At 47.3% G+C, this 27,042-nt stretch overlaps 1 protein-coding gene across 1 annotated transcript in view; it reads left to right on the top strand.

Annotated features, from left to right (window-relative positions):
• The window catches only part of GAB2 (GRB2 associated binding protein 2), an 85,160-nt gene that overhangs the window by 38,024 nt on the left and 20,094 nt on the right, over positions 1-27,042 (top strand). Inside the window, exon 2 of the mRNA XM_065729922.1 lies at positions 9,979-10,279. Within this exon, the coding sequence (XP_065585994.1) occupies positions 9,979-10,279 (301 nt within the window). The remainder of the gene's footprint in view (positions 1-9,978; positions 10,280-27,042) is intronic.

Below are 27,042 nucleotides of genomic sequence, written 5' to 3'. Positions count from 1 at the left end.
CACCATGAGATACAAGAGAGTTATCCAGGACTGAGAGTTCAATGCTAGGCAAGCTAGGCCAGTTCCTCTGGTTTTCCATAGTTTACAGACACAACAGTGTTGCTGCTCTTTCCCCTTTCCCTGAAATATCCTCAATTGCTTCTTGTGTGTGTTTCTGTTGGAGGAGTACTGAGCCACTGCGATGGGCAGTGGCAGATTTGGTTGCCTCAAATACACTCACTCAGAGCGTTTGCTCACTCTTTGGAGTAATGGGTGTTCCCATTTCCTTCTCTCATCTACCTCACTGCCTCCAAAAAAAAATTGCCCAGCTCTCTGGTAAAACCCACTGAAATGTAAGATCTGTGGCAAATCCAAGATGGAAATCCCAATGATTGTCACCACTGCCTTTGTGGAAGGCCTGAGTTTGGTTCAGGCTGAAGTGACTTGGGTCAAATGAGGATCATCTTAACCTGTCCACAGACAATGTGGCCATATTGAAAGACAATCTGGATGGAACGTGATGTCTAGCATTTGTCACAGTCAGAGGGGAGCTCCTTGCCCCTGTGGGACCCAGTGAATAGCTTGAAGGTGTTGAGACTCCTCTTGCTTCCTGTATTTCAGGGCAGAAGGTGTAATCTGGCTCTGATACCAACTGGAGGGCATCCTAGTGGTCCAGACCCATAGCTCTCTATATATCCCCACTGCCTTCAGGGCACATATGGGCAGGGATCAGTGGCTTCATTTTTTCTGAAAAGGAGCTGGTTCATGTATGTCAAAGCCACTTGAAGACAACGAGCACCTGGAGGCAAGCACGTTTTTTTGTGTCAAAAAATGTTTTGTCAGTGAGCAAAAGGCTTGGGCAGACACATGAACCTTGACCACATCTAGACATAAACTAGATGTGAAAAGGGGGAAATCTCCACAAGGAAAATACCACAGAAAAAAGAAATTGTAGCCAAGGGGTCAAGGGAACCAGAAGATAAAGTCATTTCCTCACTTCTGCAAGGTTAGTACTTCATTTCATTCCTCATCTGCCTTTTCTCTTCCAGTCTGGCATCTCTGAGCTAATGCTGTTTCTCACTCCATGGCACCTGGCACAAAACAGCCCATTTTGAATAGTTTCTCATGCCAAAGCTGCTGCAGGAATGTTTTCTTGATGGAAGAGCTACAGCAGGGAAAGATGGCAATCCAAAATTTATTTAAAGGCACTGGGATGCCCAGTTCCCACAGTGTTCCTGGGGACTGGTGCTATTTTTCTGAGAGTTTGAGGGAATCTGTTGGAAAGGATATTAAAAATAGAGAGAGATTGGTTTGAGGGAATGCATTTCACCTGAGCAAAACTAAAGTCTGCCACACATGGTACAAATGGGTCCTGTGCTGGATCCTGTGTACTGTTGTGGACATTTTGGCAGCTAGAAGCACCATGCTGCCTCCTCTGCAATCACCCAACATCTCATTGGTGAGACCATTGTTCTCTTGACAAAGGGCTTGGGGACCACAATGCTGTTCTGTTAACATTCAGAAAGTGCAGTTCTGTCCCCATCATCTCACTACTTGCAGTGGTTTATCCAACTGGCAGCGGTAATGCACTGTGACAGCAGGACAGCCCATAAAAGTGATTGAAAATGAGCAAGCTTTGGAGTATTCCTAAAATTAGAAATCATTCTTGGAAAGGCAAACTTGACCCAAATACTTTGTTGTAAGCCAGAGAAACCAGGAGTGCAGTCCCTTACACAATGGGAGAAACTCCTTGAAACTTTGCTATCTTCAGCATCATGATGCTTCCAGTTGATCACCTCAAAGCAAACAGCAGATGGTGATTTTTGCTTTTTGAAGTTATATAGAACTTGGCAAGCTCAGAGTAGGTTCAGTATCACCTTGCAAGACCCTTTTTTCTGTGTTCTTCATATGGAGAAAGCATTATGTCAAGGGAATGGGGAAGCCTGCAGACACTCCTCTCTTCCGTCTCTGCTTCCATCCATCTTCACTCAAAATATGGAGAGCAGAGCAGTTTAATTATGATACTGAGTCCAAATGTTGACATGGGTACCGACCTCCAAAATGATGAAAACAATGCTTCAAGTTACCTGGTCTAGAGGGAGGTGTTCCTGCCTATAGCAGAGGGATTGGACTGAATATCTTAAAGGTGCCTTCCAACCCATGCCATTCTATGATTATATGGTTCTAAGTTGACTTTTTTTTTCAGCTTCTTTTCTTGCTTCAAAAGTATTGTTTTAGGTTGACTTAGCACTGAGATGCAAGCAGCATTTGGGAATTGAGTTTCAATGGGTCAAAGCATACATGCAATGAGTTTTTTGTGTGCAGAAACCAGCATGTGTTCCCTGTGGACCTGGGGCAGGATCCACGACCAGTGTGGTGTGGGTGTTTTTGGGGGGTGAGTTTCTATCTTTGTGGGAGCAATGTGGGGCAGCTTAAACCTAGAAGCAAGGGGATGGAAGCCATTGGCAGTCCTATGGGGTTTGTTTTGCTCTTGCAGAGGTCTCCTGCTCTCTCTCTTACACTCTCCAGTTCCTGCTGCATAGAAAAAGAGACAGTGACAGCTAAGGCTGCCCAGAAAGACAAAAAAAAACTCAGTCCTGGTTATCAAAGCCATTTGTTTGTGCCGAGTTCCCATGTCCAGCCTTGCTTGTGTAACGGGCCCTTGTCTCTGCCAACTGGTTCTCATATCCCGCCGGGAAAGCACTTATCAGAGTCGGATACCAAAGTCTCAGAGGGGAAGAAAAATCTCTGAGCGGTTTGCTTTTTCTTTCAGAAACCCAAAGTTCAAAAAGCAAAGTAAACTCCTTTCTCACTGCTTGCGTGCTTGTGTCGTGTGCGTTAAATCACAGAATCGTAGCTTCATTAGGGTTGGAAGGGATCCCTAAAGGTCATCTGGCCACCTGTGGTGAACAGGGACACCCACAGCTCCATCAGGTGCTCAGAGTCCATCCAGCCTGACCTTGGGTATCTCCAGGGATGGGGCACCTCCTCCTCTCTGGGCAACCTGTTCCATGCCATGGGTCTGCCCTCATACAGCTCTTGCTATGTACCACCTCTGTAGGGAGGGAGAAGGGAGAGAGGATGGATGTTTTAACTGAAGGCAAGCTGAGGAGGGTAGTCTAGGGACTGCTTTGGGCTTTGGGTCAGCTCTGATTGCTTCCTGAGGGGAAAAGGAGCTGGTGGTAGTCCTGGTAGGTATCAAGTTGAGTGTGAGCCAGAAACGTACTATTGCCATTGAAGAAGGCTAATGTTGTCCTGGCATTCAACCTGGCATCATCAGCCAGGTGAAGCAATACCTGGAGTGCTGGGTCCAGTTTTGGGCCCTCATCACAAGAGTGACCTGGGCACACTGGGGAGAACCTAGCACAGAGCTACCAGAATGCTGAAGGACCTGTAGGGTTGAGTATAGTCAATGGTGGTGTTTGGGTTTTGTGAACCAGGAGAAGCACTGGTCTCTGTGTGCCTCATGTAAATACAACTGTAGTGTCATAATAATTGTGTGATAACTGTAGAATCATACTACGACAAATATAATGCCACATACATGATAACCACCTGGAGCGTCCTGTTTGTTGTCTCAGCCTCTTGTCCATATTAGCCATGTCAGGAGAGGAAGCGAGGTTCAAGCCTGCAAGCAAGCTCTGCTCCAGCACTGATGATGGTGAGGGATGAGGACAATGTAGCTTTGTGCCCAGTTCATCACTTGCATTTCTGGTACCCAGCAATCCAACATAGGAGTGCCACCACCCTGCATCTCACACCAGCACCAAGTCAGGATGTGGATGAGGCAGATACAGGGGCCAGGATGGAATCTTTGGGCCAACATTCCCAAAAACAAAGCACCTCAAGGCCCAGCATGAAAAATCCCTTTAGCTGCCCTGGCTTCTGGATCAGACCCAGACTAAACAGTTGGACGGAGACTCGCTGCATGGCTCTTTGGGGCCCTGGTGATATCACCCAGAGCCTTGCTTTTATAGGCCACATTCCCTGTCGCCCTTCTGTTTTGCTGCTCTGATCCCTTCATGAAGGGTGTGCTGTGGTGAGGGAGAAGAAATTTCGGCTAGGAATAACAGAGAGAAATACAGAGCAGGGCTGAATAGCAGGAAATACTTCCAGATAACAAAAGCAGGGACACTGTGGAGGGCTTGCACGTGAACCATCTGCAGCCAGCCCTGGGGCAGGAGCTCACTTCACTGAACCCCTCATTTCCTGCACCTTTCTGCTTGCAAAGGCACCTTCTACAAAAGGAATTACTTGGAAAATGTTCCTTTCCTCAAGAAGAGCTAAAATATGTTCATGCTGCCCTTTCTCAAGTGAAATTTGTGGTATGGAGGATGAACAAACAACAGGGTAGTGCGCAGGCACTGCTCATCAGGTCTTCATACAGCCAGTTCAATACATATCAATTCCTCCCTGAGAACTGGATCTAGTTGTGGAAAAGTCATTTAGATTTTGAGATAATTTAGGTTGGAAGGGAGCTCAGAGTTCTCTGGCCCAAGCTCTTGCTCAAAGCAGGGTCAGCTTTGATGTTAAGGCCAAGTCTGGAGGTAAATTGTGTTCTCCTGGCCTTGTCCTGGCAGGTTTTATGTGTCTCCAAGGACGGACGTTCCCCACATCTTGTCTTTTTGTTGTTCTACCACTCACATTGAAGTCTTTTTCATCCATCTAATAGGAACTTTCCATTGACCCTTGTGCTGTCCCTGTGCATCTCCCAGCACGCTTTGTCTCCATCTCCTCTGGTAGGAGCACTCCCAGCCCACTCTGCCGTTTCCCGTGTCCCTCATTCTCAGACGGTCACAGCTTGTCTGACAGTGTAAGTACAACCTCACTATTTGATATTTTGCTTTTCCACCCCATTCCAAACCAGACACTCCAGCATCCCAGCAGAAAAGCAGTCAGCGCCCTCACGTCACCCAGGGAAATCTGTATTTTCCTAAGATCGACAGCACAGCACTGAACTATTGAAATCTTTCCAACCAGAGAACTCCCCTAAAATAAATACCAAGGGAAATGTTTTCCACACTGTGTCACTGTTGTTGGGTTTTTTTTTGCCCTCCATGTTCACTGAGCACAGCAGCAGGGAGCAAACATGGATGCCATGGTTCTGCAGCTCTCACCATCATCTCTTTGGGTAGAAGCCATCCCAAGCCATCTTTTGCCTAGGAGCAAAAATGTCTATTGGCAGGAGCTGTCTTTGAAGCCTATGTATTTCTAAATGATCTTTCAAATAGGTTCTACTCCTGTAAAACCTCCTTAAAACCTCCAGCCAGCCATAAGTGATGTTTGGTGCAGGAAAGCTTGTGTTGGCCGAGCCGCCTTGGGGTAGATTTTGCACGTAGCAATTCGGTGTGTGCTCCAAGGGCTAATTATGCCTCCAGCGATGGGACAAACCTCCAGAAGAGAAGGTTTGACAGCCGGAGATACACACCAGGGTGGTTTTTATATTGCTATTAATTCCCTGGTTCCCCAGTGAGCTGAGGAGGAGCCGCCGTGCACCCCATCAGGGCTCAGCGTGCCCTGCAGGCTCACTCTGCTGCAGCTCGGTGTTATTAACGCTGTCAATCAAGCCTCCCCCAAAGTGATGCTGCTAACGAACTCACCATGAACTCTACTGCAGCAGACGTGTGATTAGAGGGGATCAGCACGGCAGGGCAGCCCGTCTCATGGCTCAGCTGTGAGTGGGCTGTAGGAAGGGTCAGTGCTCAACCGAGGTCTTCTCCATCCCTTTGAAGGGAGTGAGGAGCAGACACCAGGTGAGGAGAAAATGTGTGGTGTGTGCTTGGAAGGGGTCTCGGAGCTTGGGGACATGGGGTTGAGTGGCCATGGTGGGGCCCCAAGGTACTTGGCAAGCAGCACATTTACCTGAGCAGACTCCTCACTCCCAGGTCTTTCTTGTAAATCTGTCTTCTTCCAAGATGTATTTATTTCCTATGAGTTAGCACTAGCATAGGGAAGGGAGAGTTTTTCTTGCATGAATAATCAAACCAGCATCCTTCTGTCCATCAGATGAGATAACAAGTCCGCAGGGACACAGATGAAGACAACATTATAATACAGGTCACCAGCAGGTTATTCTACAATCCTTCTGTTCCGAGCTTCACTCCATGGCACAGATAGCACAGCTGCAGTAGGCAACTGTGTCCCTTCTACACGGACAGGTGTCTGGGAAAAGCTCAGCCCCAATTGCAATCAGTGCTGCTGATGCATAAAACAAAAACAAGAACACCGCTGAGCCAGCCAGAGCATCACATGCTCCTGTCACACCTCCATCTCTATCCCCATTTCCTAGGGGTAATCCTGCCAGGATGGTGGTGCACACTGAATGCATCCCCACTATCAGCTGGTGGCCATGGGGGCAGTGGCAGTAGCCATTCTGTGCCCAAGAATCATCTAGCTCATAGTGAATATCTGGGATATCAGGACCTGTTTGCACTTGTGCTGGTTTTGCTGCTCTAATTGTTTGGTCCCTGATTTTATCCCACTGTGAAACATTTGCCCAACATCACGGCTCAGTCGCTCATCCCATGTGCCAGCTTGGATTAAACACGGTGATTTGTGTCAGATTACATTTCGGAAGACTTATTTCACACCTGCAGTGCGCTGTGCTGCTGCAGGCAAAGGTGGCAGCAGGGGGAGAAAAAGCAGGGATTTCCAGGGAGATATTTCCGATTTCCATTTCCTTTTTCCTTGTTTTCCTCTCCTCTCCTCTCCTCTCCTCTCCTCTCCTCTCCTCTCCTCTCCTCTCCTCTCCTCTCCTCTCCTCTCCTCTCCTCTCCTCTCCTCTCCTCTCCTCTCCTCTCCTCTCCTCTCCTCTCCTCTCCTCTCCTCTCCTCTCCTCTCCTCTCCTCTCCTCTCCTCTCCTCTCCTCTCCTCTCCTCTCCTCTCCTCTCCTCTCCTCTCCTCTCCTCTCCTCTCCTCTCCTCTCCTCTCCTCTCCTCTCCTCTCCTCTCCTCTCCTCTCCTCAACATACACCACACAGGTACCACTTTATAGCTGTGGAACTGTTGGCCTTTTTCCATCATAAAAATATTAAATAAACACAACCTTTGCCTCGCTCTTCATGAAGCACGAGCTGGCAGCAGCAGGGACATCAGAACAGCCAGGAAGAAAAGAAATAAGAAGAGGAAACAAATTTGTGTGGAGGAGAAGATGTGTGTTGGCCACCATGGCCAACCCATCCCCATTGTATGTTTGTCTATCATGGTAGGAGAGGAAGGATACATGATTCTGGAGCATGGAGGTTCATATAGATTTCTATCCTCCTCCAGTTCGGCATGTGCTGTGATTGCCCTGTACAAATGGATACTGTGCATCCCAATAGAGTAGCTACTGGTGGTGGATAGACCCTTAAATTGCCCCCTTGCAGTAAGTTGCTTAACTAGGGATGCCTAAACGTACAAAATTTGGATGACAAATCTGAAGTGAGCTTTGTTAGTGCCGTAAGATGCTCCAGACCAAGCTCCAGCTTGTAAAACTGAGCTGTTATTTCCTAGCAGAGACATATAAATCCACAAGAAAGAGCTAAAATACACTTGCTGAACTAAGCACTCACAAAAAAAAAAAAAAAAAAAACCAACCAAAAATATGGCCTGGCTGGAGCAGTTCTTTTGCAATCAGCTGATATTGAGGCTTCACCAGCACCACCAGCCTGCATGTGTTAGACCATCTTCTCTGCCAAATATTGACCATGTGGGACTTTCCATGACTACCAGACAGACGACAGAGAACTAGAGAAGTTGTGGATCTTGTAACAGAGCTAAAAAGGGAAGTTGTGGTAGCATCACTGTCATCTCTTGCAGCACATCCTCCTATATTTTCCCTGAAAGTCTAGAGTCGGGTTACTGTACTTTGTGTCTTTTTCAGTGCACCTTCTCAGCCTAGAACGGAGGTCTCAAGGCTTGACTCCCAATGCTTGAAAAGCAATAAAGCCAAGGACCAAGAATTGGTGATGGATGTGTCTTCATTTACATGATTGCTCGTGTGACTGCACAACTTCATCTTTCTCCAGACACCCTTGCTAACGGGTGCCCGTTTCTTAGTTCTGTAGAGTGGCTGCAAAGAAATGGTTTTATGTTAATTGGAAGAAGGTGTTGGGATGTTTAAAATGTAAAAGATATTCCTATGTCCCAATGATTGGGGCAATCCATTTTGAGGAGATGGAACAGCAAATTATTGCTGCCTGGGGAAAATGTTTTTGTGTTGTTGTTTTTTCCCTCTCTGATGGGCATATCTCCATCATGGGTGTATTCTTTTTGTCTGGGAGCAACCACCTCACAGGAGTAGTTGAACATCTCCTGGACAAAACCAAAATCTGCCAGCCCTGTCAGTCCTATTGCAAAGCAGTTTGCTGCTCTGCTGCATTTGGAAGACTGCACAGAAGATGCTTTCCTGGCACCAGGTACTAGTTTGAGAGACAGTACAAAACTAATTAGCTCACAAATCTTAAAGACGCGAACAAAAGCAATTTGGAAGCCTTTGAGAAGTATGATCCAAACAATCACAAGGGTTTCTTTCCCTTATTTCAATCCTCAAATTCTCCAAAACTGTGGGACCCTGATGTAATCGGATGACTAAGGTGTAGTTCATGCCTTGTCACCTGTAAGTGAAAACTTATGGGGCTGTCATCACCTCCTCGGGGACATCATGGAGGTCACCACACAGTGCTCACCTTACTGCCTCTCTGGGGTTATTAAAGATGTGGCAGTTGGTTCTTCCTTCATAGGGCTTTTTCATGCCCCAACCTCTCATAATCACATGAACCCCCTAAAAAACCTGGTTATATATATATTAAAAAAAAAATAGAGTCAATCTCACAAACAAACATCCAGAGTTGGGGCAGGGTGGTGGGGATGGAATCCTTTTGCACAAATTGAGAGCGTGGGCAATACCCTGCCTCACCCTGCTCATCCACATGGGCTGTATCCAACCCGTGTTGTTCAGATGCTCTTGTTTCTGGCAAGTCAGATGAGCTAAATGCTTCTGTTGAGCTTGTGTTGGTGCCCTGTGGTGTTTAATAGACCAAACTGATGTTTAGTTTTTTTTTTCATGAAGGACTCCCATGAAACAATGCTGGTAGCACCTGCCTCTCTCCATTGATTTAGAATCATAGAATGGTTTGAATTGGAAGGGACCTTTTAAGGCCACCTAGTCCAGCTCCCCAGCAATGAACTAGGACACCCACAGCTCCATCGGGTGCTCAGAGCCTGGTGACCATGAATATCTCCAAGGACAGAGCACCCACCTCCTCTCTGCTCAACATGTGCCAGTGCTTCACCACTCTTACTGAAGAAAAAAGCATCTTTGTTCAAATCCCAGTGCTGGCACTGGTAACTGGCATTTGTTTTCCAAGGCTGCCACCCATAGAAATCAATAACAACCTTTTCTTTGCTAAGGAACTTCCTATGTACCCAGGAGCAGAAGTTGTTGAAAAACAAATGATTCTTGGATTGCCCCCTGGCATTATTCCTGATATTTAAAAAGACAAACCAGTTTCCCATTGGTTTCATTAGCCTGGCATTTAAACAGAGACAGAATTGGCATGCTCAGTATCTGCAGATGCTCCCTGTGATGATCTCAGGGGTTTCTCTGAAGGGCAGGATGCTCAGAGCTCTGTGTCCAGAGCTTCAGGGCTCCTCTGAGCAGCTGGAAGGCATTTTGATATTGCAATTGCAGATTATCATCCAGGAGTGAAGGGTATTTGGGTCTTGAGAGTGCAGCTGAGCGAGGTCGCTGTGAGCCTCAGGACTAATGCTTCTTGGAGACATTTGTATCTTAAGCCATAATGATCTTTCAGTGCTTAATTCTCTCAGATAACTGGTGAGATTTGGCTATCAAAGTCCTGGGTTTCTACACCGCATGCATCGATGCCTCAAGCAGTGTCCCAGAGCATCCCAGGTTGGGGAGGTGACATCCATCCGTGTCACTCCATACGTGGCAGTGGTTTCCTGGCCCTCATGACCTGAGCAATGGGTGTGACGTCCCCTCTTTTCTTTGTTCCAGGCATGGAAGAAGCGCTGGTTCGTCCTGCGCAGCGGTCGGATGAGCGGCGACCCCGACGTCCTGGAGTACTACAAAAATGACCACTCCAAGAAACCTTTGCGCGTGATCAACCTCAATTTCTGCGAGCAAGTGGACGCGGGACTGACCTTCAACAAGAAGGAGCTGCAAGACAGCTACATCTTCGACATCAAGACCAGTGACAGGACCTTCTACCTGGTGGCCGAGACTGAGGACGACATGAACAAGTGGGTTCGCAGCATCTGCCAGATCTGCGGCTTCAATCAGTCTGAGGAGAATACAGGTACCATGAGAGCCAGGTCCTCAACCAAAGCATCCCCCGTCCCATTATCTCAAGAGGACCTGAATCCTCTTCCAGTCAGACCTGTGGGAGGAAGGTGCTGCCCTGTGCAGGGCTAGGGGGGTTGTAGTAATACCTGGATGACTTCTGAAGTATTTCCCATCTTTGATATCCAAAGCAGAGCAAGCTTTTCTGCTGCAAGCTATGTAGTTCGCTTTTCCCTATGACATAGCCCTCTGAGCCCCTTATGAGAAGCTGATGGGGTTTGGGAGAGCTTTTAGCTGTAGTCTTTGTCCCCGTCCATCGCCACATTCCCTTTGAAAGTCGTGGGAATCAGCAGTGAAAATTCCCTTTGTTCAGCAGTTTCCAACCCTCAGAGGAGAGCTTTAATGGGGCTGCAGGACCGTATCTCTCCTCCTGCTTTGGCTGTCCCCACCCCCAGCATTGTACTGTGTGATGGATGTGCATCTTCTCCCCACCTCCATCCCTATTTCCTCCTGAGAAAGGTTTGGGTGGGAGGAGGTAGATATGGAGTGGTCTCCTGCAGCATCAGGATCTATTCCACTCATTTTCCACCATCCAAACCCAGCTGTGCTTTGGCAAGCTGCTGCCATGAGTGCCATTGAGCCACCTCCACATTCCCAACATGGCATGGGGACATTCACACTCACTTCACCGAGGCCGGACCCCAAAGTGGTGCTCTCCAGCTCTCCAAGGGCTCCACAGTTTGCTCAGAGGTACTGGGAGGGGTCACATCCAGCACGAGGTGGGGCTGAGTGCCTGGTGTGCAGTACTGTGGTCTTAATGTTCCTGCTGTGGGCATCTTACCTCCACCATGGTTTTATTTCATCCGAGCCTTCATCTTGTTCGTGCTTCACCTTACTGCAGCTTTCCTTGAGGACCAACCATGGCTTGGAGGAGCTCAGCTGGGGCTGTAAAACCAGCCTAGCACATGCTGCCAAAGGATGTGGCTGCAAGATGCTGCCGGTGGCATGCTGAGTCCTTTCAATCCTCTTTCAAGCACGCAGGATAAACTCTCTGTGCGTGTGTTACTGTCCTCCTATCTCATCTCCTAAAGATCTTCAGAAATCAGCCTTGAAAGCACCTAACCAGAGGGGACTAGGGCTCCACGCTCTTTGTTTCTGCAGCACTCTCCCCTTAGCAACGTCCAGCTTGAGTCTGTTTTGGTCCATGGCGGAGCAGCTGCAATCTGCGCGAGCTGAAACCTTGCCAAGATCTCATCAGGCAGGACAGCAAACAAAGCATCACAACAGCACACATGCCATCTTCCCCAGCTGACGCATGAAAACGGGACGTCACCTTGGCAATGGGTGCACAAGTGGCAGAGAGGATCCTCGCTAACGCCGCGAGCATTAAGCTGGCAGGGAAAGGTCAGGCTAAATAAATGACATCCCGCTGCCGTGTCAGCGGCGCAGCCATCGAGAGCTGTCTGTTTGTGGCATTTTCCACTTGCATAGGATCATTATGAGTTGGAAGAGACCTCCAAAAAGGCCCCTGGAGTGAACAGGGGCACCCACAGCTCCATCAGGTGCTCGGAGCCCATCCAGCCTGATCTTGGGTGTCTCCAGGGATGGAGCACCTCCTCCTCTCCGGGCAACCCGTGCAGCAATTCCCCACCCTTGTGGTGAAAAATGTCTTCCTTACATCCAATCTAAATCTCGTCTCTTTTAGTTTGAGTTTTGCTTGCACGCAGCTGGGGGAACTTTTTCTCTTCCCATTTAGTAAATCGAGCTTCAGTGTGGGGACAGCGGGATCAATACTGGACATGGCTGAAATATAAACCTGAGCATCAAAAGGAAAAACAATCTCGTGCTTGCAAGTGCATCTGTCCCAAAGGGAACATAGGATTTTTCAGGCTGTGGAGATGCAAGTGCTGTTCCCCACAAGACCGTGGGGTGACATCAGCAAATGAGAAACAAAACTCCTTATTTGTAACTAAATCACAGCTTGTTAGTGCTGGAGGGAAAGTACCCACTTGAAACGGTACCCAGCTGCCAAAGAGAGATTTTCTGAGTCAGCTGTGAGAAAGCCTGCAACAGAAATGCAGCAGATGTGGCCAGATGCTGTGGAAAGAGGCAGCATGAATTATGCAGGGCTGGTGCTTTGCCCTACCAGGACCCCCAGGCCTGTTCCTGCAGAATTGCCCCCAGTCGGGTGCCCTCAGCATGTCCTGTTGATGGGGCTGTTCCTCCCCAGTGCTCTGTCCTAGTACTGAACCCCACACAGATGCTCAGTGTGGGAAACCCTTTGGATTTCCTAAAGCAGATAACATTCCTTTCATGAAGTAGATGACAGACGTGGCACTGAGGGACACGGTCAACGGGCATGGTGGTGGTGGGATGATGCTTGGATGAGACAATCTTAGAGGTCTTTTCCAGCCTTAATGATTCTGTGATCCTGTTCTATGTTTTTGCTGCCTGAGGCTGTGCAGAGTTTGCCAGATCGTTGCAGCACAGGGTTAGAAGTCAGTAACTGGATGCACCAAAAGCGTCAGGAAAAGATAAACATCATAGGCAGCAACAGCTCCGTGCTAATTGTAGCAATTAATTACCTCCACCCACTTCTCCCAGCAGTCAGGCAGCGTGGTGTAATGAGATCAAAAGCCACTGGAGAAGCTCCCGTGCACATCTTTCTGCTTGTTCTCATTCCTGGGGGATGTGGGGTGCTTACTGCATTATGCCAACCCCAAAGGCCTGGATCTGGCCCCATAGCCAGGTGGCTCCTGTTGTGTTCATAGAATGGCTTGAGTTGGGAGAGACCTTTAAAAGACATCTGTTCCAACTCCCCTGCAAAGAACAGGGACACCCACAGATCCATCAGGTGCTCAGAGCCCGGTGACTGTGAATGTCTCCACCACCTCTCTGGTTGGCATGCACCAGTGCCTCACCACTCCAACTGTAAAACAGACTTCTTCCTTATATCCAGTCTAAATCTCCCCTTTTTGAGTTTGAAACCGTTTCCTCTTACCCCATCACAACAGACTCTGCTAAAGAGTCTGTCCCCTTCTTTCTTACAGCTCTCATTCAGATACTGGAGGGTTGTTATCAGGTCTCTTCCCAGCCAAGAGAGCACTCTGTCACCAGCAGAGGTGTTTGCTTGGAGGGACAGCCCATGCTACAGTGTGCCTCCATCGCTTTTAGCATGGCCAGTGAGCAAATGAAACCTGAAAGAGGCTACGGGCAGCAAGCTTGGATGCATACTGCCTTGCAGGAATTGCAAGAAAAAAAGGCAAAACACCTTTGCAAGAAAACAAAGAAAAATAGTCCAGAGGGCCCTTTGTTGTTTCCTTCTGCCGACAGCTCAAAAGAAGATGGTGAATTTTCTGTTGCTTGGTTTTTACATTAGTTGGTCGTGTCCTGTCTAGACTAGGAGGCTCTGAGGATTAAGGCACGGATGGAGTTTAGCACGGTGCTGCTGTTAGTGACTGCCAGCTGTGCTCCACATCTGGCTCATCAAAAAGGAGCTCGTTGCAGCCTCAGGGACTTACACAGCTGCCCCGGCACCACCGATGAGAGCTCGGTGCCCCAGCCTGGAAATAGCTGCATAGCACTGAGATTGCACTTACTAGAAGAGGGGAAATTAAATTAGATCTGAGGTGTTTACCCAGACCGAGTGCAGCTCTTTGTTTCTGCTAACACCTATTTACTTTGGTAGCTAATTACTGCTTTGAACAAGAGGAGCCTTGCAAGGAGAGACGTGGGTGCGACAGCTCTACCTTTAATCCAAACCATGATGCTTTCACCAGCCAGGGACAAAAGGCAAAAAGTCACTGAGGTTTTGCTTGCATTTATCAAGCTTTAATCCATTCTGGATGGAAACAGGGATGGTTACGTCCCCTCGATGGATTGCAGCATGTATGTGCTTAACACACCCAAGGTGCAGCACAGAGGAAGGCATCACCTTTGCTCTGTGGACCACATCCTGGCATTGCACTCGTCTGGGGGAATATTTCTTGTTATCACACAGCTGTTGGGTTCCCAGGGCCCCTCTGCTGGGTGCTGCAGCCAGAGCCCAGGTTTGTGGCCATGGAGCTGAGTTTCCAACCATCTGCATTTTCTCTGCCCTAGTGGGCAGGCAGCCAGGTCTCCACTGTGAACTGTATTTTCTCATACGCTTTGTTTGTTGGGGGAAGAAAGAAGAGAAAAAAACCATACATATATATATATATGTATATATATATATATATATAATAGCAATCCTGCTAAACATATCTCATGTGCCATTAACCCCTTCTGCAGCCAATGCTTCAGCCAAAACCCCAACGTCTCCTATTTCTAGTGAGACTCAGAGGTGCAGCTGTGTGTGTAATTTAATTTCTCATGGACCAGTGAGTACATCTTTGCAGGGGACCCGTGCACAGGTTACTTATTTCAGGTGGGTCAGTACCTTCCTGTTTCTGCCCCCATCCATCTGTCTGCTCCTTTTCTTCTGCTGTAGGATGCGAGCTCTCTCTCTGGGCTTTGACCCATGGGCACCGAGCAGGCCCTTTGTGGGTTTTTGTGTTGTATGAAAAACAATTTACTGCCCCCATGCTAGAGGTTTTTCCCCTCAGTGGAAGGAGGGAGGGCAATATTTGCCTCTGTTTCAGTCCACCTTGCACAGTCGGTGCCTCAGCTCAGCCACGATGTCTCACCCCAATGCTCAAGGCTTCCCAAGCACTCATACTACAGCTTTGCCCTAATAAACAGCAGCCTGATCTCAGCCAAGCCTTCCAGGCTGCACTGAAAAATCAAAGAGAGGGAGCAGTGGTGCATTAGTGGATGAGTAAACGTCGCTGCTCTGAGCTGAAGGTCTGAGGGTGAGAGGAGCGTGGGAAAGGGCTGGTGCTGGCTTCTGCCCATGGGTTGTGCTTGGCAGCAGTGTCCTCTCCCACCCAGCCCGGGCACACACGTCCCCAGCCAAAGGAGAATCATCAAGTGCTTTTTCTTTTTTCTTTCTTTCATATCATCTGGAACTTCATTTTTTCTCTTACGAATCCAGCGAGGCGCTCCCAGGGTCTGGCTCCCTGCTTGCTCTATCTCTGAAGCACGGCACTAATGGTTGCATCCTGGCTGAGATCAATCCTCAGTGCTCCCCAGGCTTTTACCATCTCACAAAATGCCAGCCAGGGCCCAGCATTAATGTTTAATGGGGAGCTGAGTGTCTCTGCCTGCAGAGGCTGCAGGGCTGATGGTTTCCCGGCTGGGAAGAGGGGACTCTCCTTCCTCTTTTAACTCAGCTTACTCCCAGCCCTGCATGCATGGGCTGCCTGCAGTCTGTGCTGCTCAGCTCATGTGCTGCTCTGCTCCTTTCTATCTTCTCCTCCCAAAATGGTCCCAATATCAAGCAAGCACTGCCTCTCACTCTGCTGATTCCTTGCACCCAGGTTTATGTGAGTGTTTATTGAGGTGAAGGGTTAAAACACCACACAAAGGTACCCCCCAAAATTCTGTCCATGGGGCAGGAGATGCCCAAAAGCTCAGCAAAGAGGCTGCAGATAGGACCAGAGAGAAAACACAGATTTGTGTGCCACCCACCACCCAAAACCAGACTACTGTTAACTATCCTTGCATGTAGGAGCCGGGTACCAGGGAGCCTAAGCAAAGCAAAGCAACAACCCCAGGGCAGCCCCCACTTTCCACTGTCTCTACCTCTGTCATGGCCTGAAGGAGGCATGAAAGCAGAGGGGAAACACTAATGACCAGGTACTTCCTTGCTATTGTGTCGGGCACACGCCTGCTTCCTTCCCTAGATGAGAGCTGTGCTGGGGAGCATGCTGATGGCTGAGAAATGGGGGTGAGGAGGGAGATGTGAGCATGTCCTTGTGTCCAGAAGCACCCAAACCCCATGTGCTGTATTCTGAGATCTGTCACCTAAGGACAGCCCAGCAGGCAGCCAGACAGCCCCTTGCTCAGTCCTACACCCTCCACCTGGGTCAGGACTTGATGCTTCAGCTCCTGTCAACTCAAGTTGATTGGCCTTGGGTTCATCTTAATAACCTGGTTTGGATCATAGCTGACTATCAGCTCTCCTAGAGACCAGTCTGTCTCCCAGCAGACAGCATGGTGCTCTATGGCAAGCGATGAGCAAGGTTATCATCGAATCATAAAGGTTGGAAAAGGCCACTAAGGTCATCTCATGCAACCATCAGCCCATCAGTGACTGAGCTGAGCTTGAACCATGGTGGGTATGAGGCAGACCTGCCTCAGTTCCCTCCATGTATCCAGCCTAACCATGTCTTGTAAACTCACCCAAAGACCTGGTGTGCCCTGCCCCATTCAGGACTAGGAGGTGTGTTAAGACAGCAATATGGAGTTCCTCTTTGACCCCCTTCCTCTCACCTTATGGATGTCACCCTGCAGCAGCCCCTGTAGATTCAACACCTCTTCAGTGTTCCCATCAATACTTTCCACAGTCAACATCACGGAGCTCCTCTTTTTAAAATGCAATAATTCACATCTAGACCCATTGGTTGAACATCTAAGGGACATTTGGATCAGTCCCAGCTGTACTTCTCTAACATGTGTCGAGTTTTCCTAACAGAAGAAACCTCTGTGGCTGCAGATTTGCCCTGGGAGAACAAGTGCAGATGTCACATCTCACCTTGGTCAAGGCCCCATCTGGTCTAGGTAGTATGGACAGGGACACCCAGAGCTCAGTTTGCTCCAGGCTGGTGATGGAGCTCAACGTTTATGTGAATGCCTCCTTCTATGAGACCCAGTCTGTGCCTTAGTCATCCTGCTTCTTTAAATTTGCTCCAAGCTTCCCTGACCCTGGCTTTCCTGAGCTGAAAACAGCAAGTTATTTTAAGACCCGACACTGTTCAGCTTTTATTTCAGTGTAAACAATACCAGAGATGGAGTGGTCTTGGCACAAAAGAGCAGCTTGAGAGCAGTGAAGTTCCTGCTGGCTTTCCCTCCCCCCCCCTCCTTTTTCCCTCTTTCCCTTTGGAGATGAGCTAGTTCAGGTGCTAATGAGTCTGCTAAAGAGCAGAAAGCCACTGACAAACAAGGAATTTGCTTCCTAGAAGAAAAACATGGACTGTGGCTGATCCCTACCAACCCATCGGGGTCTCTTTGCTGTGATTCACCTCGTGTTTTGGAGAGGGAACTGGTGCTGCTGTCAATGAGACTGGTGGTTGAAATAAGCATTGTTCTGGGGAGAAGGTGGAAAAAGTCTGAAATGGGATGAATCATTTGTGCCCCAGAAGTGCCTGTTTCTTTCCAGCAACTCTCCAGGAAAGCAGCACTGCTGAGCCCAGGTGGATACTTCACCTTATGACTCCTAAAATGATGCTGAGATGAATCCGATCCATCTCAGAGCTGCTGCCAAGACCTTGGAGATGTTTGCCTCTCCAAGTGGTTTCATCTGACTTCATTTTATTTACACTGAATGAGGATCAGCCCCTACTGTTAAAGTAGATTTAGCACTGTGGTTTAGTGGGATTGGTAGTGACAGGTTGGCAGTAGGACCTGATGATCTTCGTGATCTTTTCCTACTTGAATGTTTTTATTCTTCTACAACTTCCTCTGCTCGTTGTATTCAGCCCTTCATCATGTTGTGTTACCTGCAGAAACACTGCAGAACTGGAGTCAACACGGCACTGCTAAAGGATGGTCACTGTCCTTAACACCAGAGCAGATTGAAAGCCTATGTAGGTGCCAGGAAAAAGACCAAAGCAGGGATACAGAGAACTTTGGAAACCAGAAAGCAAAAGCAAAATTCTTGAGGTATCTACATGATTACAAAGCCAAGCTTCTGGCTTCAAGAGTCTGATGCCATTGAACAAAGAATCACAAAATCATTTGAGTTGGAAGGGACCTCTAAAAGCCATGTGGTCTAACTCCCCTGCAGTGAACAGGGAGACCCACAGCTCCACCAGGTGCTCAGAGCCCCATCCAGCCTGACCTTGGATGTCTTCTGCAGGGATAGGGCATCCACCACCTCTCTGGGCAGTCTGTGCCAGTGCCTCACCACCCGTATCATAAAAAACTTCCTTACATCCAATCTAAATCTCCCATCTTTTAGCTGGAAACATTTTCTCTTTGCGCTACCACAACAAATCTTGCTAAAGAGTCTGTCCCCTTCGTTAGCAGAGCCTGTTGTGATAGAACAAGGGGCAATGGTTTCAAACATCTGAGGTTTGCAATGCTGGATCAATATTTTCTTCAGAATTTGGGATTGGGGAATTTAAGATTTTTTAATTTTATTTCGACTCAGGCCATTTTGGGAGAGATGAGGATGGAAAAATCTAGGAGATTTCTTGGCCTTATAACTATAAACCCATAGCACTGCCATTCCAGGAGAGGCCACCAGTAGATTGGTGTCAGCTGAGCCCCCTCCAACCACACCCTACAGTGATGGGAACAGTCAGTGGAGCACCAAATTTACAGATTAAAAATGCTGCTATCCTTTCTGCAAATAATAAAAACATCAACCTGCAGATTAGAAAATTTACACGCTGCTTTCCAAAAAAACCCAACGAATATTTCAGTCCTTCTTCACTGGTTCCCCACAGGTGCCAGGTGCAATGCTACCTGGCTGACCTCTGCCAAAGGTGAATATGGAGGTGGAGGTTTGGGACTATCAGGGAAAATCCTGCCTTTTTCTGGCCAAAGTCTCACTGAGTTCACTGAGCTAGGGCTGGGATTTTAGTTGGGAGGGGAGGAAGAAATGTGAATTTCAAGAGTTGGGAGGGGTTTCTTATTTTAGAGCAAAATCACCCAGCCTTTCCAGCGCAGGTTTCCAGCAGACGTTGGCAAACTGTATTCACACTTCTCAGTCCTGCCCAAGACTCACTTCTGGACCAGGTAATCTGAATCAGAAACCCATTTAAAATAATTCTTCATTTTCTAATTGGCTTTTATTGCTACAAACCCTGCGTGCATCGGGTCAGGCCCATTAGTTTAATGGGCACCAAGGAATTTTTAGAATGACTTCCTGACCATGGAAAAACAAGTGCTGCAGACAGTATCAGCATCAGATCAAAAAAGCAAAATCATGCAAAGCCTTTGGAAAGAAAAACAGCTGATGGGCTTGGAGCAAAGCGACTGGTGAAGCAGTACTGTCTGAGCACAGAGAAGGGAGGGGGGGAAGGAGGGAGGGAGGCATTTTGGGTGTCAGCCAGCTGGGAGGAAGGACGCAGCCAGATTTGCCTGTATTTATATTTCCCAGAAGGGCCCTGGGCTGTGTGGTGGTGGGATTTGCTATGCTGCACCTGATCTTCAGAGCTCCAGGGTGTTGGGATGAGATGCAGGACTGCAAGTGATGCTCCATGCATAGGGCTCAGGCCAGGAAATGTGATGGAGGCAGGTTCCCAAACTTGTGTGCGAGCAAGTTGGAGGATGAGGGAGAAAACCACAGTGACCTCTGAGTCAGTTAATTTAGGGCTGACATGCCTGTTTTTTACCTCCCCCCACGTATTCCATGACTTGCTTTTCACTTCCCCCCATATATTTCATGTTGTTCCCCCACAGCATTTGGTCTGGGCTGTGCTTTATACCTCCTGAGCACTGTTTTGTGAGGAACACTGTGACAGCCAGGATAAATTGAAGCTCTCATTTCACAGACCCCAGTGCCTGTTTGTTGACTGGTTTGTGTCATTTTACATTTCCAATTAAAACGAAGCTTTCTAAAGCCTATAAAGCCTCCAAGTGAATATGCTCATGGAGCAGGAAGGAGCCGTGAAGCTGTCGATTACTATGAACTTTCCATGACACTGCTCAGCGTTTGTTTCCAGACTGATTTTTATTTATGAATGCAGTAGCATTTATTACTGATTTTATCTGCAAAGATAACACTTCTTCCCTAGTTGTTTTCTATGCTTTGGATATAATTACTGCCCGCTTCTCAAACATACTTCTGCATTATTTAATGTGGTACAGTGTCAGAGCTGCAGCAGTGGCAGTTTATTACTGGGACTGTGGGGTTGCACCTGACCTGGGGAACACAAACAAATTCCCACGTTCCCATGTGTGCCTTCATCTGAGGACATCTCTCCGAGCCCCTCATAGTGCAGATAGAGCCAAGAACTTTGTTTTCTGCTGGAGTGGGGATTGCACAAGCTCCTGCTTGATGGGATACATCACCAAGGTGCAGCGTAGGCATGTTGGTGATGCTTCTTATCTCTTCTGTGCCCACCTTGCTGTTGGTCTGCATTTTCCCTCCCTGAGAATCACACATGGCATGGATTTAATCTCCACTAGCCATCAAAGGAACTGTTTCACTGTTAGTCCATGCTTACAATTACTTTAAGCCACAAAGACTGAAGTGAATACTTACAGCTAAGCATTATAAAAAAAAAAAAGCAAAAAAATCACTTATTTGATGTTATGGATCTCACTATTGACTGTGGAGTCTCCATCCTTGGGAATACTCACATCCCAGCTGGACTCAATCTTAAGCTGCCATAGTTCCCCCTCCTTTGAGCAGAAGGTTGGACCAGATCATCTTCAGAGGTCACTTCCCATCTCAGATATTCTTTGTTTCTGGCATTTATATGAGTTAGCACTGCAGGGAAATATCAGACTTCAGAGTATGGTGAGGAGAAGGGAAACCTCAGCAATCCCAGCACATAAAACTGGTGTGCATTACTGTTAGCATTGCCTCAAAGATGGAAGGGCAGAGCATGAGATGAGACACTGCCCCAGCAGAGCCCATTTCTCAGCATGTTTTCTGATAATCCTTGGTGCTGGCTAAGTCCAGACTCCTGTTTTATTACCATGGCCCTAGTAGTCCTCCAAGTGCTCTGAGGCAGGTGGGGAAGCTCTCACACATCTCAGCCCTTGCTGAGGGTCAGCTCCATTTTGAACTTATGGCTCACTATCACATGCATCTGCCTTGTCTGCACATCTCATTGATTGCCACCATTTGTCTCTTTGTTAGGGTGGAAAACAACATTTTACCTAAAATTTTCATCATGTATTCCTTTAGCTGCACATAACCAAATTCCTTCCTTGCCGATACAGCTTCTGCTTGGTAATTTTTGGCCTGGTTGCCTCCATCATTTTACTGCCAAATATATAAACTGCCCTTTCTCTAGTACACTGTTGATTTTGAAAGTAAACTGGAGTGGGGTGACTCACTTTATTTGCTGTTTTGCTCATAACTGACAACAGATCCCTTCTTGAAGCATTGGGCAGGCACCAGGTGTGCATTCAGGCACTTGGAAATTCTTCATCACGTGTACGAGTGCAGTGAATGGTTCCTGCCCTGCCAGTGGCTCCATCCTCACCTTCATTCTCTGGCAGGTCACTTGTTCTGCCATGTACCACCTTGTCTGACATTGGGATTTGTGTGAACCATTCCCTCAAGCTTGCATATACTTTGCACAGGCTCGACCTTGATGTGAAGCCTTTATGATGGTAATTATTTTTTGCTGGCTTGACATAACAGTTCAAATTGCTCTCAAATGAGTCATGATGAAGTCTTTCAAATACTCACTTGAAATCCGTAATGTCCACACCGAGTCTTTTTGCCAGCTGATGGATGCTTCGGTGATTAGTGTTGGGTTCAAAACTTGGTCATGTACCACCTTCCTCTCTTCTACAGGATCATCTCAAAACAATTCCTGATGGAGAAGACTTTCTCCTCATATCTCAGTCCCAGTATTTTGACTGCAATTGTTTTTACTCATCCCCAAACTTCATCCCATATCTCTGAGCACAGGGTGCTGTGATTTGTGATTTTGTGACTTGAAGCTCATTCATTTACAAGTTTATTACTTTTACTTTTCTTTGTCACTAACATTAACTCCTCCTGAAGGTTTGCCATCCTGCTGGCTCTTTTGTGATTCTCCAGGAACTCAGTCCTATCATTTCCACTACCTTCAAGAGGAACATCTTAAAATATCTAAGGAGAGGGAAGCAAAGGGATGAGGCTGGACTCTTCTTAACAGTGTGTGGTGACAGAACAAGGGAAAATGGCCACAAACTGAAGCATAGGAAGTTCTGCATGAATATGCATAGGAACTTCTTTACATTGCAGTGGCAGAGCACTGGCACAGGCTGCACAGAGAGGTGGTGGAGTCTCCTCTGGAGACATTCAAGACCCACCTGGATGCCTACCTGTCCAACCTGGGCTAGGGAGCTGCTTTGGCAGGGGGGTTGTACTCAGTGATCTCTGGAAGTCCCTTCCAACCCTTACAGTTCTGTGATTCTGTGATTCTGTAACTCAGAAAACGACCATACAAATGCTTTGAATTCCTTTGATGTGTCAAAAGGACCATCCTATCCCATGTCTGTCACTCATATTTCTGTGCAGATAGGTCCATGATGTCCTTCCTGTCAAACAATGCTTCCTGCAATAAGACACCCACCAGTGTGTCTCAGTAATGGGAGCAGGGGCTGCTGGAGGGTGCCTCATAGTGCTGTTTGAAAGGAAGCCCAGCTCTGTGCTCGTAGACCTGAATCACAGAATTGGAAAGACTTAAGATCTTCTAGTACAACCATCAACCCATGTCCACCACCACAGAAGGGCTCATCTTGCAGATGGAGTGGTTTGAAGAATTAATACTTCCATCGATGCAAGCCCGTCTACAGTATGTTGGATGAGTTGAAATATTTCCTTTGATAAGGGCTATAAATGATGAAGTGAGGTGTAAATCAGTTCTTCCTGCAGGTGCATTGCTGCATGATTGATCGCTGTGAAGTTCTCAGCTTTCTCTGAAGAGTTTGGAGATGGAAAGCTGAAGCAGTCTGGCTGCTGCTCTGGTCTGCTCCTAGTAATTCCTGCATTCCTGTGGTCGCAGCCAAAATCCATTATATCATGGCTTGTTCCTCCCAGCATCTGTGGACAAAAACAGTTCCAGTGCAGCACATATTTGTTGCCAAGCCATATTTCATCCCATGGGTGAAGGACTCTGATAGGGATGGTGTATCACCCGTGGTGGTAGGGATAAGAGGGACACGAGGTACTGGATTTAACCCAAACCTGCTTCAACAGCCACAAATTTAGAACGCAGTTTTTTTTACCGGAGGTGGTAAAAATTCAGTGTGTTCCTTTTCTCTTGAATTCATTTTCATCTGTTTTCAGCATCTATTTTGATTCATGCATTTTCATTCTCAATTGAAATGGATTTTCAAAAAAAAAAAAGACTTTCACTCAAAATTGTGCTTTCACCCTGCACGCAGCAGGGGTTGAAACTGGATAACTGAATGAGCTTTAAGGTTTCTTCCAATCCAAGCCTTTCTAAGGCCCTATGATCTGGAAAGTGCCTAGCAGTGGTTTTCAGTCAAAGAAGTCAAGAGCTATCCCCTCTTATAGGAATGAATCAAAACTCTTTGACCTCCCCTTCCTTCAGAATTCACTTATATTCTCTACAGGTTTCTTGTAATTTCTGGCTGCAGATGATGCCTTGTCAAGCTCCAGTTCTGATGAAATAGCATGTTCCAGCTGGAGGATGTCAGAACATTTTCAGCTGGCCCTATTCCAAACATGAAGCACAGGAGATGCACCGGGCAACGGGATGAGGATTTGGGTCCAGGTGCTGGTACCATCTGTGGTGTGCACGAGGACGATCACTTGGGGTGATAATGTAATCTGGCTTTTCTGGGTGTTAGGATCACAGCACTTGGTGAGCTGTGTTTGAATGAGAACGAGTAAGGAGAGGAGTTGCTGAATAAGAAGAGTCCATGGGATGGTTCCCATCCCGTAAGAGAGCACCAGGGGAGACAGAATTTGCTCCAGTGCTGAGATACTGTAGAATGTTTTGCTCCTGAGTCAGGAGATGAGATTGTCCATGTGGAAACGTTCATGCCCAGAAATAAGAATTGTGAGAGCACAACATGGAGATGAAGTGATGGTTGCCAAAGTCCAGGGGGATGTCAAATGCAGCAGAATTCAGGAATCCAGCCACTCCTGCAATTCCTTTTACTGCCCAAGCTCCTGCTTGGGATGGTCCCAAAGGGGACAGGGATGAGGATGATCCTAACCCAAAGGAACTTGTAGGAGAGGCTGCTGGCCATGTGCTTCTGCGCATGAGTACTCCTCTAATGTATTGCTGCGCTGCTTTCAGCCCACGTCAGTACTTGCCTTTGGCACAAGCCCCACTCCCCAGTCCCTGCCAAACCAGTACAGATGTTTTAACACCCACCGGAGCCCAGATAATTACTAACAGAGCTGGGAGACTGGTTGGGGCTGTTTTCTTTTCATTGCCTGAACTTTCAGTCATTCTCAAGTGAGATGCTTCTGACATTGCTTTCAAAGACATTTTTGTGGGACACATTTCTACTATTCATTTTATTAGGGGAATGCCAAAAAGCCCCAGCCATAGTGAAGATCCCACCACTTACATAATGGTGACCACAGAGTGAAACAAGTGCAGGGAAGACAGGTGGAGCAGCAGGGATAACATTTTGATGGGAAATGAGCTGGTTTCTATCCAGTGTCTTTTCAGCCATGACAGGGCAAAGCTTAGCTCATTTTCAAATGGATCTGTGGAACGTTTTCCATAGGATGAAACATGGTAGGCACTGGCCAGAGGATGCAGCACTGACCCAACCCTTGATCTTGATGAGACATATTGATCATTGAGGACAGCTTGTGAGCAGAGCAGATAAGGGAGCGAATCCAGCAGTGAACACCTTCTTCCTGGTCTGTGCTTCTACAACCCTAAAATACAGGAGGCTGGCCCATGACCAGGAGCCACATTGCCCTGGGCCATTTGCAAATAGTCAGGTTGGAATTGAACAGATGTGTATGGGAAATGTTGAATCACGGCCAAGAAGGAGGGCCAAGAAAGTCTTCCCAGTCTTCATGGCTGCACAAACTCCATGTCTACTTTTTCCATCAACACACTTTGAGGTCCTCCTGGAGAAGCAGCTTTATTTTCCCATACTGTTCATTGTCCCAGCTGGTTGGGTGGCAGATTATAAAATCATTATGGTTGAAAAAGACCAGTAAGATCAACTAGATGATAGGAACAGCCCACCAGCCATGGTTGGACCAAGCCATCTTCATGTCTACATGCTCCACTGTGAAATTCCTTACTCACCTTGTCCAGCCATGAAGATTTTCATCCAACATTTTGTTTCCAGTTGCTGTGGAGACCGATTTAAATGAAACTCTAGTATTTTGAAGGAGTGTATGATTCTAAGTCATTTGCGATGCAAGGTCCCATGCTAATATCATTAGCATATTATTTGATTATGGCGATGTGTAGGGAATAAATTTCAAGTCCTTTTAGCTGTCATTACCTATTAAAAGAAGAGGGAAGGAAAAACCTGCAGGTTTTGTCTGGTACTGAATCTTTTCTGTGATTGAACTCACTATTTCTGCATGCATAAAGCTTTCGGGGGTCACAGGCATTTGTAACCTGATGGCAATGAGAGTCGCTCCCCAGAAGGGATCGTTCCTTTCTCTGCCTCCACTGAGCATTAATAGACTGCCTAATGGGCTGGATTCTCATTATTAGTGATGAATAGAGGGATTTAGGATGGGTTTTTTTTTAATAGTGTGATTTTTGCTGGAGCACCGGTGTTGCAGGGTCCCCTTAGCATTGTGCACAGTACAGTCTTCCCTTTGCGTGCAGAGATTTTAATCTTTGTGTTACTCCTAATTCATCTTAGGGATGGATTTGCCTTTAGGGCCTGTTTGGATGGTTCTGATGTGTGTACAGGGTAAGTCTGTACTGCTTAAGTGAGAAAAATGCCACACAACAGCTCTGCTAAGATGCTTGTACTGAGAGCTAAGGCTCCATCCCTGAGAAAGGGAGTCCCGGGTCCTCCACAGTGACTTCCAGGGAGAGCAACTGGGCAACCAGGAGCTGAACACCCAGCAGGAAAGAAAAGAACCAAGGAAAACACGTATGTTATTTTTGAGTCTCTGTCCCTACAGACGTAGGGATTTTCAGGGATGAAGTGCCCCCTGCTCACACTGACCCTGCTCTCTGGTTCAGGGACGCTGTGTTGCAGCTGTGCAGGTGAATGACTCTGGGGATTTCCTCTTTTTGCTTTTTGAAGTTGATATGGCTGTTGTTCCCTGGGCTGGGAGCTCCTGAAGCTGTGCAAGACATCTGGGGCTGTACCACATTCCCATACCCATCATCTCTCCTGCACCCTGTGCTACGTCCATCATTTTAACTCAAAAATACCACCTGGGAAGCAAAGGCAGCATTAACCCTTGTTATAGGAAAGAAAAATAGGGCCACACTCGTGCATTTTAGTCCCACTCATGGATGTGAACGTACCATTGGAAGAAAAAAGAGGAGAAATTCAGGGATCCCCTTTCTTTCTCCATCACTGCTTTGCTCAGCAATTGCAAAGCAGATCCTTAACAGCACTGCTGTTTTATTGACTCCCCAGCAAACCAGGAGTTATAATGTTTCTCCCCCAAGGTAAGAAGAGAGAGAAATAAATTACTTCTGTAAAGAGCCGGGAATGGCAGCTCTTCTGTAATACAAAGTGCAAATATTTGGGCCTCTCATGCACTCCTTTGAATAGAAATGGCACTAAATCATGCATAAGTAAAGCAGGTTCACATTTCCTCGTAACAAAAGTTTTTCTCTGCTCTCCTGGAGCATTAAAGACCTGCGTTGCAGTCTCCATAAAAAGGGCTATAAAATTTCAAGCGGGCCATTAGGCAGCTGGAGGAAGCCCTGGCTGGGATTGGGCTGGGTTTCCATTCTTGGGGAGTGAGAAATGCAAGCAAGAAGGGTCATCTGCATTCTACTCAGTAGGCAGGGCATGAAGAGATTTGTTCAATGCTGGAAAGTCTCAGCCTTTCACTTTTTCAACAGGCTGGGAGGAAGGCTCCCAGGGTCTGACAAG

This window comes from Cyrtonyx montezumae, unplaced genomic scaffold (assembly GCF_038088225.1).
Source record: "Cyrtonyx montezumae isolate F1298 unplaced genomic scaffold, pur_monq_1.0 scaffold_12, whole genome shotgun sequence".
NCBI lineage: Eukaryota > Metazoa > Chordata > Aves > Galliformes > Odontophoridae > Cyrtonyx > Cyrtonyx montezumae.
Note: the sequence above shows the minus strand (reverse complement) of the source record. Positions and strands in the feature narration are given on the sequence as shown.